Source organism: Triticum dicoccoides, chromosome 2A (genome assembly GCF_002162155.2).
Source record: "Triticum dicoccoides isolate Atlit2015 ecotype Zavitan chromosome 2A, WEW_v2.0, whole genome shotgun sequence".
Lineage (NCBI taxonomy): Eukaryota > Viridiplantae > Streptophyta > Magnoliopsida > Poales > Poaceae > Triticum > Triticum dicoccoides.
In genome coordinates this window covers 64,281,910-64,294,982 of record NC_041382.1, presented here as the reverse complement: position 1 = coordinate 64,294,982, position 13,073 = coordinate 64,281,910, and the positions used below count along the sequence as shown (strand labels likewise).

The 13,073-nt window shown below is 47.8% G+C and overlaps 1 protein-coding gene across 9 annotated transcripts in view; it reads right to left on the bottom strand.

Moving 5' to 3' along the window:
• LOC119353257 overlaps nt 1-11,533 on the bottom strand; it is a 47,866-nt gene extending 36,333 nt beyond the window's left edge. For 6 of the 9 annotated variants that reach the window (XR_005170382.1, XR_005170379.1, XR_005170376.1 and 3 more), the window contains exons 1-6: nt 11,204-11,533; nt 10,520-11,111; nt 10,092-10,212; nt 9,469-9,584; nt 9,315-9,378; nt 8,899-9,184 (exon numbers count right to left, since the gene is read on the bottom strand). Coding sequence is in view for 1 of the 9 variants with exons in the window: in XM_037619853.1 (XP_037475750.1) it covers nt 10,092-10,205 (114 nt within the window). In the remaining 8 variants the exon portion in view is untranslated. Of the gene's footprint in view, nt 1-4,425; nt 5,028-8,898; nt 9,185-9,314; nt 9,379-9,468; nt 9,585-10,091; nt 10,213-10,519; nt 11,112-11,203 lie in introns of those variants that run through there. The other 3 variants (XR_005170381.1, XR_005170383.1, XM_037619853.1) reach the window with 3 other exon arrangements.
• Between the last annotated feature and the right edge of the window lie 1,540 nt (nt 11,534-13,073).

Sequence of the window (13,073 nt, the reverse complement as noted above, 5' to 3'; positions counted from 1 at the left end):
ATAGAGGAGGGCCACTTTTGCTGTTGTATATGGGTGTGTCAACGGAAGAAAATGAGCAAACTTGGTGCAATTGTCCACTATAACCCAGAGACAGTTGAATTTACCGGACTGAGGCAGGCCTTCAACAAAATCCATCGTGATCATTTCCCATAGCTGTTGCGGGATGGGCAGTGGATGAAGCAACCCCGGCGATGTTGCTCTATCTGTTTTAGCCTGCTCACAAATTGGGCAGCAGCGGACATATTGCAGGACATGCGTCTTCATTTTTGGCCATGCAAAGAGGCGACGGACGCGCCAGAAGGTTGCTGGGAACCCTGAATGGCCGCCAATCGAGCTATCATGAAAAGCTGCCATGATGCGCTGTTGGAGCTCGATCGATCCACCCAACCAAATGCGCCCACGGAATTGCAGAATTCCATTCTGTAACGAGAAACGCCCCTTGGGATCTTCCTTCACTGCCAACTACTCCAGCAGTTTCCGCGCCTGCGGATCGCAGTTATAACTGGCTATGACATCCTCGAGCCATGAGGGCTGGCAAGAAGTGACGTTGAACAGTAGATCTTGCGATCGAGCTCTGGATAGGGCGTCGACGGCTGTGTTTTCTGTGCCCTTTTTGTAACGGATGGTGTATCGCAGGCCTAGTAGTTTCATGAATGCACGCTGCTGCCAAGGTGTTGAGAGCCTTTGCTCCTCCAAATGTATCAAGCTCTTCTGGTCCGTGTGGATGATAAACTCGCTGTGTTGAAGGTAAGGCCGCCATTGGTCCACGGTGACGACGATCGCGAGGTATTCCTTCTTGTAAGTGGACAGTCCTTGGTACCTGGGACTCAGACTTTTGCTCATGAAGGCGATGGGGTGGCCATCCTGTTGCAGAACCGCGCCAATTCCTTTGTCGCAGGCGTCTGTTTCCACTGTGAAGGTCTTGTTGAAATCGGGGAGTGCGAGTACTGGGGCTGTAATCAGGTGTTGCTTGAGCAGCTCAAACGCATGTGCCGTGTTATTTGTCCAAACGAACGGCACCCCTTTCTTGAGTAGGTTGAATAGAGGCATGGCTATCACTCCAACCCCGCGGACGAAACGACAATAGTACCCTGCAAGGCCAAGGAATTGGCGCACTTCCTTGGCATCCTTGGGTGTGTTCCAAGCTTGTACCGCGCGAATTTTGCTGGGCTCCGTAGCTACCCCTTCGCCGCTGATGACGTGACCAAGATAGGACAGTTGTTGCTGGCTGAATTCACATTTGAAGCGCTTGACCTTCCAATGATCTCTACGCAACAGCTCGAGGACTTGCCTGAGGTGGTCAACATGTTCTTCCCAAGTCTTGCTAAATACCAAGATGTCGTCGAAGAACAAGAGGACACAGTGCCGGAGGAGTGGGTGTAATGTTCTGTCACAGCACCGATGAACGTGTGGCCCGCCCGCCAATCCAAAAGACAGAACCTTGAATTCATAATGCCATGTCCATGAGTGTGTTTGAAATGCCGTTTTGAACTCCTCGCCCTCAGCCAGCCATATCTGATGGTAGCCAGCTTGAAGATCGAGCTTTGAGAACCACCTAGCTCCGTGGAGTTCATCGAGCAATTCTTCTATCACTGGCATAGGAAACTTGCTGATACGGGTCATGGCATTGAGGTGGCGGTAGTCGATGCATAACCGCCAAGTCTCATCCTTCTTCTTGACTAGAATGGCAGGCGAAGAGAAGTTGCTTTGGTTGCGTTGGATCACACCGAACTGAAGCAATTCCGCCACTTGACACTCAATCACTGTCTTGTGCTCAGGTTTGTGTCGATAAGGTCGGATGTTAACAGGTTGCGCGCTGAGAACAACAGGTATAGTATGGTCACAGGCACGGTGTGGTGGGAGGCCTGAAGGTTCACCGAATACATCCTCGAATTCAGCCAGGAGTTGTTGCAGCTCAGGAGGTTCTGTTGGAGTGCCGTTTGCCCCTTCCTCAAGCCGATACAGGATGATGACATGTAACAGGGAGCCTTGGCGATGCAGATTCTGAACCTGGACTCTGTTGATCACATGGCAAGTGGTGGAATTGGCTTTATGGCCGAACAGGTGAGCCCGTCCCATAGGAGTGGGAAACTGAATGTACTTCGCCTTCCAATCTATTGTCATGGGGTTGTGTTGCTCCAACCAGTCCATGCTGAGGATAGCATCGTAAGTGCCCAGGGGAAGTTGAAGGAAATATGCCCTAGAGGCAATAATAAAGTTATTATTTATTTCCTTATTACATGATAAATGTTTATTATTCATGCTAGAATTGTATTAACCGGAAACATAATACATGTGTGAATACATAGACAAACAGAGTGTCACTAGTATGCCTCTACTTGACTAGCTCGTTAATCAAAGATGGTTATGTTTCCTAACCATAAACAAAGAGTTGTTATTTGACTAACGGGATCACATCATTAGGTGAATGATCTGATTGACATGACCCATTCCATTAGCTTAGCACCCGATCATTTAGTATGTTGCTATTGCTTTCTTCATGACTTATACATGTTCCTATGAGATTATGCAACTCCCGTTTACCAGAGGAACACTTTGTATGCTACCAAACGTCATAACGTAAATGGGTGATTATAAAGGTGCTCTACAGGTGTCTCCAAAGGTACATGTTGGGTTGGCATATTTCAAGATTAGGATTTGTCACTCCGATTGTCGGAGAGGTATCTTTGGGCCCTCTCGATAATACACATCACATAAGCCTTGCAAGCATTGCAACTAATGAGTTAGTTGTGAGATGATGTATTACGGAACGAGTAAAGAGACTTGCCGGTAACAAGATTGAACTAGGTATGGGATACCGACGATCGAATTTCGGGCAAGTAACATACCGATGACAAAGGGAACAACGTATGTTGTTATGCGGTCTGACCGATAAAGATCTTCGTAGAATATGTAGGAGCCAATATGAGCATCCAGGTTCTACTATTGGTTATTGACTGGAGACAAGTCTCGGTCATGTCTACATTGTTCTCGAACCCGTAGGGTCCGCACGCTTAAGGTTTCGATGACAGTTATATTATGAGTTTATGAGTTTTGATGTACCAAAGTTAGTTCGGAGTCTCGGATGTGATCACGGACATGACGAGGAGTCTCAAAATGGTCGAGACATAAAGATTGATATATTGGATGGCTATATTCGGACACCGGAAGTGTTCCGGGTGATTTCAGAGAAAATCGGAGAGCCGGAGGATTACCTGAACCCCCCGGGAGAAGTAATGGGCCATATGGGCCTTAGTGGAGAGAGAGAGGGGCAGCCAAAGGTGGGCCGCGCGCCTCCTCCCCCCTGGTCCGAATTGGACTAGGAGAGGGGGGGCGGCGCCCCCCTTTCCCTCTCCCTCCCCACTTCTTTCCCCCTCCTAGTAGGAGTCCTACCTACTAGGAGGAGGACTCCTCCTTGGCGCGCCATAGAGGGCCGGCCGACCTCCTCCCCTTGATCCTTTATATACGAGGGCAGGGGGCACCCCTTGACACACAAGTTGATCCACGTGATCATATTCTTAGCCGTGTGCGGTGCCCCCTTCCACCATAGTCCCCGATAATATTGTAGCGGTGCTTAGGCGAAGCCCTGCGACAGTAGTACATCAAGATCGTCACCACGTCGTCGTGCTGACGGAACTCTTCCCCAACACTTTGCTGGATCGGAGTCCGGGGATCGTCATCGAGCTAAACGTGTGCTAGAACTCGGATGTGCCATAGTTTCGGTGCTTGATCGGTCGGGCCGTGAAGACGTACGACTACATCAACCAAGTTAACGCTTCCGTTGTCGATCTACAAGGGTACGTAGATCACACTCTCCCCCTCTCGTTGCTATGCATCACCATGATCTTGCGTGTGCGTAGGAATTTTTTTGAAATTACTACGAAACCCAACAGGTCATGCATGCATGGTGTGTCTGGTCGGATGCGTGTGTTCTCTGCTCCGGCCGGTGTGCATGTTGTGGTGTACATGGTGGACGCGTTTGGTTACTTGCACCATTTTTTGCCACTTTGCATACTTGACCCGTCTAGGTCTGGTTGAGCACATGCAGGCAAAAAACCACCATATGCATGTCGATTGGTTGCCTGCATCAAGGTCCAGATGGTGATATGGTTCTTGGTTGCACGTGTTTGTGCTTTAGGGGTGATTAGATGCAAAGCACGACTGTTTGGCTATGTGCAAGTAGCTATTGTACTCACCCTTTCAAAAGTGGTGGCCTTACCACCGCATCACACAATAGACACAACAAACTATCAGATCACAACACACAACACACTTTACAGCAGAAGAAGAGAAATCACAGAAAAACAACACAACAAGAACAACAATAACAGAAGAACAGGTAGACCATACTTAGTAGTACGATTAAGTTTAAGACAGCAGGGCATCCCGTGCCCCTGCTAGACCCTAGGGTGCTGATCCCTAGGCAAAATATACAAATTTAGCAGCAAAAGGGACGATCAAGCTTAAGTTCAGACCTAACTTAGTTCATATATACTTCCTACGATCTAGAGATTGACAACCTAGAGGGTGTGGCAGATGTCTCTGACAGAGCTGTGCTTGGAGCACCAGACCGTGCAGATGTTGTAGGTGTTGGTGTTGTAGATCTACACCTTCAGGCCCATGCCGGAAAGCCACAGGACAACAAGGTCGCTGAGGACGATCCTGTGTCACGGACAGAAATACTGCTAGCTGCACCCAAGCACCATTCGCCCCTTGAAGATCATTACCTAGACCCAAAACTCGCACCACTTGTTTGTAGACAGGCTGACCACTCAAGGCGGCTTGACAAGCATGGCAATGTCTTCCTCATCCTTGATCTACACGTAGAACCTTATAGGGTCCCACGTTCCCCCCTCGTGGCCTATCCTAGGCTTCCTGCCAGCGCCGAGCGGCACGCTCATGGCCTCCACCCTCCCTGGACCCACCGCCCTCTTCAACCAGCGATTTGTGGGGATAAGGTCCTCGACAGCCTCAACGCCGATGACCTGCACTCCTCTGTCGGCTCTACCCCACTCCATCTTCATTATCTTGTCAGGAAAGTGGACAATGGTTAGCATAGTGATGATCATTGGCAGTGATCATTTGCAACTGTTTTTGATTAGTGGCAGTTGCATTTGAGTCGTGCTATGGTTAGATCGTAGCCACAAGTGCAAATGCCAATGATCAGTGCTATTAGATCATGCCAAATGCACATGCTCAACTTTGTCCTTCTACTATTTTTGGCCGGTTTTGTCCTACTAGCATGCATATGCATAAAAGCTATGCTGATTATGCAATCATGTAGCCGGATCACGCACTATCAATGTGGCAACATACACACTATAGAGCATAATCATGCAAAGACGAGTACCAAAATAGCAAGAACATCACCAACACAACAAAGAAAAAGCACCAAATTAGCAACGTAGGCAGTATGAATGTGGCATGCACAAACCCATATGCATGAATGTAGCATGAGTAAGGCAGGAACATTCTCATCTAACCACTACGAACACTAGTATTGCTCTGATTCAACCCAAATGTAGTGGATTCGGATCAAATCCGATCGAATCAAATCGGATCCAATCCAATGTTAACAATCAAATCTAACATTGCCCTACTAACCCTAAATACGAACTCATCTGCAGGGGGAATAGAAGCTTACCGAAGCGGGTAGCTATGGAGCATACACCAGCCATGGAGAAAATCCTGGCAGGAACAGGGGTGGCGCCGCGGCAGAAGATGAGCCGGCCATTCCAATGGCCGCGGCCGTGGTCCTCGTCACGCGCCGAGTGGAGGATGAGTGCGACGTCCTCGAGCTTCCCTCCCCTTGCACCAGACGCAAGGGGGAAAACCCTCGAATGGGGGTAAAAATACCCCCATACGCGGGGCCGGCCAAAGCCGCAGGTGGTGTGGTTTGTAACCCCGCCGTCGTCGAGCCCACGATGATGAGGTCCGGCTCAGGTGGCGATGCTGGTGGATTGGCCCATGGCAACGACATTGCACAGAACTTGGATGGCATCGAAGCGCCGCCGTGAGATCCCGATCGGAAGAGGGGAGGCCAGCAATCCAGCACTCCTGGATGGGGTTGCTACCAGCGATGGTTGGAGTGGGGCGGGGCGGTGCGACGGTGCCTCTGCCATCGGAGACACCGAAGGGGCAATGAGGGGCGAGTGCATGTGAACTGCAGCGGGAGGTGACTGTAGAAAGCGTAGAAAGTTATGAGACGTCTCCCACGCTTCCCCACACGTGCAGGCACTCGCCGTGCGTGGCTCAAGCAATTGTGTCTCTGGAAAATGGCTGGTTCGGTCGTTCCTACAGATGTAGGCCTAGAGTTGCTTTGAGGTTTGTGCGGGCCAGAAACACAAGCAGCCCAAGCAACCAAACAGGTCGATTCATCCTGCGCTAGCCTCAATGGGGTGTATACGGGCTACCAAACACAAACACATCGGTGTGTCCGACCAGATGAGTGTGGTTTGCTTCGACCGGTGAGTTGTGGTCATGTGAAGTGGCGGAGATACAGTGCCAAATATGGGCAGGACGATACAAAGAAAAGCCCATTATTTTTCTCAAATTGGCCCACTCTAATATGAACCCCCGTTGCTTTTTCTCCTCTGGGATGCGCGGCCAACGCCTAGCGAACATCGTTGTAGCTCCGGCGGTGGTCATGTGTGATGTGATGTGTGTGCTATAGCCAACATGCTAGGCGTGCATGTTGGTTCTCTGGTGTGTGCTATAGCCAAAATTGCAGCAAGACTTGAGAGGGCAAAAACATCACCTAGTACGAGCAGCATAACTCATCGTCATCATCCCCCCAAGTTAATTTGGAAGTTTTTTTGTCCAAATGACCTCGAAGGCCTTTGGAAAATTCGCAAGGCCCCCTAGATAATGTTAGCTTTAGTTTGGATGGAAAGTGCCATAAACAAATGTGGGTCGTCACAGGAACCCCACTACCATCACCATTGGGAATGGTGCATGAGCCCCATTTTCGGATCCCCTTGGTTGCATGGTAAGGTCATCTCCAAGGCGGACCCATAAACCGCCCGCATCCATTCGAACCGCGCTGTCCGAACAACAGAGAACCAACCAATGCGGGCCTATATTGGTCCGCAGGGTGATCCGGGCGTGGTTTCTGCCGCAAACCGGAGACAAACGTGGGGGAGCTTTGCGAGAGTCTGGACACCAGACACGTAGGACTCCGACACCCTGGCCCACCCAAAATCCTTCCCGGACCCCGCGCCTCCATACTCCTCATTTTCTCTCCTCCTTTCTCTCTTGCCTTCGCCGCCGCCACGACACACCCCTGCCGAAACTCTATGTCTCCATCGTGTCTAGCATTCCAGCCGTGCTCTACCCCGCTTCTCCTCCATTGTTGTTCAACCTCAGTCCTCCAACCGCCCTGCGAGGTACCATCCACTACTGCTATATTGAACATGCTTGACAACTGTTCGATGAATTGCCAGAGCTAAGAAACAATTTCCCTTCTTTCTAGCAATGGATTCCGACTTGGGAGTACATATACGAGCACTATGTTGAGTTGTCTGATGGCTCGTCCGACGAGTACTCAGATGAGACGTCGATGATGCACGCGGTCCTTGAAGACGTGGAACGTGCGGAAGAGCGTGTTCCCAATCTCAAGGGATCAATCAAGGGTTATTGAGTGCTCAGCCACAACAGGGAGCGCGGCCATTTGACACTGATGAACGAGTACTTCGCCTTAGATGCACTCTTTGCTGACTATTTTTATCGGTGTTTTCGGATGTGCAAGGCAGCCTTCGATCGTTTGTACAATGGTGTCTGGTCCTATGATGACTACTTCATCTTGAAGGACACTGTGAAAACGATTGGGTTCTCTGGTTAGCAGAAGTGCAAGGCCGCACTCCGGATGCTTGCATATGGCACGACCGCTGATTCGTGGGACGGGTACCCAGATGTGTGACAGCACATGTGGAGATGCCATGGTCGGGTTTGCAAATATCGTGGTCGAGGTGTTTGGACCTTAGTACCTAAGAGAACCAACTGTGCCAGACATCCAGAGGCTCTTGGCAATCTCAGAAGTAAGAGGGTGGCCAGGTTTGCTTGGATCCCTTGACTGCATGCATTGGAAATTGGAGAACTGCCCGAAGGCTTTACAAGGGCAATATCAGGGTCATGTTAAGAAGCTCACCATCATTCTTGAAGCAGTTGCATCACATGATCTTTGGATTTGGCACGCTTTTTTTGGCATGCACAAGTCTCACAATGACATCAATGTGCTGCAACAATCACCGTTATTTGCGAGGCTGGCCGAAGGAAAAGCTCCTCCTTGCTACTATACTATCAATGGACATGAGTACAACATGGGCTACTATCTAGTTGACGGTATCTATCCTCATGGGCTATCTTTGTCAACACTAACTCAAACCCAGTTGGCCAAAAAAATATTTTGTCCAAATGGCCTCAACAACCTTTGATAAATTCGCAAGGGCCTCTAGATAATGTTAGCTTTAGTTTGGATGGAAGGTTAGAGAAGCCTCCCGCGTCCATGTCCATGGATGAATGCTGGAAGAAATTTGCGGGTCGCCGCTGAAGATGACCTAAGATAAAAGAATCCCTACACAATCAAATGGCCCATATCCAAAAGCTAATCTTTTTACTGCACGCACCTCCGCGATATTAACCTTGAGGAGGGCATCGAGGATCACATTATTTAGAAGTTCATAACTAGTGGCCATTATATGGTGGCCTTTGCTTAGGACGCAATTCTTGGGGGCATGTGCACCACGATGAAAAGAACTGTTTGAAAGGCATGGGCACCTCCAAAGATAAATTATTTTTTTGTTTGGCTATGCAAAATAGAATTTGGACTGACACAAACACGACTATACAAATTGTGGCTTATGTACCTTGTGTAAAAGAGAGCAAGAGTACGTGGCACACCTTTTTTACAAGTGCCGGTTCACCAAGGCTTTGGGGATTGTGCTCGAGAGTTTTGACATTTCCTCTTGGAATGACAAGCATTCCGTCAAGGAGTGGTGGCTCAATATGTCCGTCAAAACTTCCACCCCAAGTACGCGGCGCCGAACATCCTCCTAGTCTCCTAGATGCCATCAACAAGGAGGCCACTTCTTGGCTATTACCGGACCAAAGCGACCGAGGCAAATCATACCAGGAGAGTAGCGACCTTGTTCCGTATGTTTATGCCATGTAGAAGTTTCTTTAACCCCTTCATTAATAGAGAAGGCAAATATTATGCCTATGTTAAAAATAAATAAAACAACAGTAAAAAGCGCACTGCAGGTCAAGCACAAGCACGGTGAAATGAGAACCAATGATCAGACTACTTGAATGTGTACCTTGATACGCGTGTCTTCAATCAATCCATGGTCACGCACCAGGTGGCCTTGACACGGTTCATATCTGCGGAAATGAAACGACCAATTAGCTCGTATCTTCAAAACTGGAAATTTCAGAGAAGGACCGCCCTTGGAATCAGATAAAGACACGGACCTATTAGCTCAGCATCTAGTTGTTCATCGGTCAGGCTTCCGGAAGCGGAAGCAGTGGAGTATTTGCCATTTTGCCAACAGACTTAGATCCCTGAGTTGGCTTGACAACGCAAAGATCTGCAAACGAGAGGAAAGTTGAATCAGCTCGAATGTACAGAAGCGGTAAAGAAGACAAGTCAGTTTCAAAGGATGGAATAAAGAAAAAAAAATCATATTTCTACTTGAGTCCGCACACCATCAGACGGCTTGTGTACGTACATATATTTATAGTTATTAAACTTATCCTATGCTGTCGTGAGAATTTGCCTTTGTCGACCAAGTCCCAAAGGCACATGGACACACAAATGCCTCGATCTCCCTCACAATCACGAGGCCAAGCATGAACAAGGCACGCCAGAGTGAGGATAACATAACTCCATGAAATGTGGATTTCTCACGTTTAGTAGGAAATCTAAGAGGCGCATACACATGTAAATGACCTGCTGACACACTGCTTGCACGAACAAAACCTCGCTAGTGAGAATAGGAACAAGAGTTGGGGCGTGACACAAATGAAACCTGCACAGAACAATTAACTCGGATGTACAGAAAGTGAGCTAATACAGAATTAGGAAAGCAACATACCTTGAACCAGAACAATCTTGCACCTTCTTCTAATCCACCGACTAGAGTTGTGCATCTGTCTGGCCTCTTGAAGCCGTAAGTTTCCGTTAGATATGAGAAAGATAGTTGAATCATCTCGAACCTACAGCAGAACGAAAATGAGAGAATGAAACTCTGTTTCAAAGGTATAATACAACAATCATCGTACTACCTACTCCCTCCGTTCCTAAATATAAGTCTTTATAGAGATTCCACTAGATGGACTACATACGAAGCAAAATGAATGAATCTACACTTAAATGCATCTATATTCATCCGTATATGGTTCCTAGTGGAATCTCTACAAAGACTTATAGTATTTAGGAACGGAGGGAGTATTAAACATAGTCTAGGTCTTCTCCCGCCTCAATGAACTCTGCTTCGTCCTATGAACACTCCTCCTGACTTACCCGCCGTGGTCTCAGAGGCACATGCACGGGCCTATGCCTCGGGCACCCACTCAGCCGGCCCGCCGGGCATGAACAGTGCTCGCCGGAAGAAAGGAGGTGCAGAGGACAACATATATAGTCCAGCACACCTTCTCGTTCTCCATGTCACATGAAGAAGCATATGCCGTGGATTCCATCCCGGTCGCCTGGGCCATGGCTGAGCAAGAGCTCGCCGGAGATCTGCAGGACTTTCAGAAGAGGAGAGGAATTCCGATTTCCGAGAGGCATATGTACATGCAAGCTAGTGCTTCAGACATCATCACGGCCACATCGCCTTCATGCATGCACAAGAGCTCGGCGGAGTTCATCAGGAACAATAGTTATTTCAAACCAGGAAAAGAACAATTAACTCAAGGCATACACAAGGACAGAAGACAAAGAACATATATGTCCAATAAAAATTAGAGAGGAAAACAGAAGCACCATGCACCATGCAAATCCTAATTCATTGACTCGGAGTTCTGCCTCTGTCAGGCCAATTAATTGAAGCCTTGCCGGATCTCATTTAAGTTGGGCGATTTATGTTCATACCGACGTCATGATTGCTTTGGATCTGCGAAAGAGAGCAAAGTTGAATCAGCTCGAATAGACGATACAAGGAATCAAATCAAGCTCTGTTTGAAAGGATTAATAAGAAACCCATACCTTGAAGCATAAACCAAAGGTTCATGCCATGGACTCCTAAGGAATCAGCCTCCTGGCATGTGCACCGTAGTCCCATGGGCACATGTAGGGCCTGCGCCTCGGCTCCCTCACGGCCACCGCCTTGTCACATGGCCATGCATACGCCTTTAGGGCACCATCTCGGCCGAGGCTGGGCAAGAGATCACCGGAGGAAGGTGGAGATGGGGAAGACTTTTGTGAGGAAAGAGGAAAAGTACCATGGCCGACGGGACGAGAGAGACGATAAGCCACGAGTCTATCGCGGTGTAGACGGCTCCCGTTCACCAGATCCGTATTCGCAGGGGACCTACGGGGTGTAGGAGAGCTGTATCCGTGTCTTTTCTACTTGACAGCTTCCTGTCCGGCGTGATTAAAGGGACTAATCACTGCTTTCCAGCGTCTCTTCGATCCAGCCGCCGCCACCGCCGTTTCTTCTCTCCAGACTCACTTAGGCTGGTCATACTGGGGAGTAACTTAGACTAGTAACATACATATGTTACTAGTCTATGTTACTACCTTCATAGTAGGTAGTGTCATAGGTGTGGTAACATAGTTGCCTTCATTTATTACTTTGTAGACTCATTATGCATTGGAAACCGCTATGTGATGGTAACATATTATGTTACTCTATTTGCCTCTCTCCTCATTAACTACTTGCCACATCATCATTTTTGCTTATGTGGCATCTATGTTACTACCTATGTTACTCCCACTATGACCAGCCTTATTCCTCTGTCTTCTCGTTCCCCATCCCGCTCCAGCGCTCCTACTCCCGAAGCACACATCATGGCTAGGAAATTAATGGATATTTCCGTTGTAGCTGATTTCTTTGACCCACTATTAGTTTCTCCATCTCACTTCCCCATGGATTTCCCTATAAGTACTTCCATCGAGCGGGCGGCATCAGGCCACACTTCATCGGCCCAGTCTCTTTGCAAATTGCAATTTTCTTGGGTCAACAGCTCCGCTCACAAAGTTCTTGTAATTTCCGATTCTGAGTCCTTTTCCAATTCATCTTTGGACTGTTTTTTTTTTGTTTTTAGTGATTCTCTGACTGATCTTCTCTACTGTACAGGCTGCTCATTTGAGGAATACAAGGACCATAGCTAGATGGCAAGATCCAACATGCTTGGGACTGGATAGTTGGATTTCTTCAATACTCCGACAAATTTAGGTGTTCCCGCTCCTTTCCTGTAAAAATGTTGCCTAAAAAGCATTTGTCTGGTTCTGAGAAAAGAAGAAAGAAAAAGGCAGAAAAAGAGTTCATTGATACTCAAAAGGGTGCTATGCACAAATTTCTTCCTAGGAAAGTCGTTGCTGAGAGTTCGAATCAATTAGATCAACAACCCGTAGAAGCCTTAGATTCTACAAATGATCACAATCAGGGCAGAAATTCGGGTGAGCATGAAAATGATGCCAATTCTGAAAACCCAATTCCTAATGAACAAGAAACTAGTCCTTTAGATATTTATGACCCTCAGAACTGGGAGAATCTTCACAATAAGTCTAGAAACATTTTAGTTGAGAAGGGGCCTAGAAGGGACTATAATCTTGTGTTTCAATCGGATAATACTTCTAGTTCTAGACATTTTTCATATGCGTACTACTCAAGAAAGTTAAGCAATGGTGAGGTAAGTGATAGAAAATGGTTAGTGTACTCTAAACACGTGAACAAAGTTTACTGTTTTTGTTGCAAGCTGTTTAAATCTCAAGCTAGTAAAAATATGTTGGCATCTGAGGGACTATGTGACTGGAAACATCTAAGTGAGCGGCTTAAACATCATGAGAATAGTATCGAGCACCTCACTAATATGAACACGTGGAATGAACTAAGAGTGAGACTACGTAACAA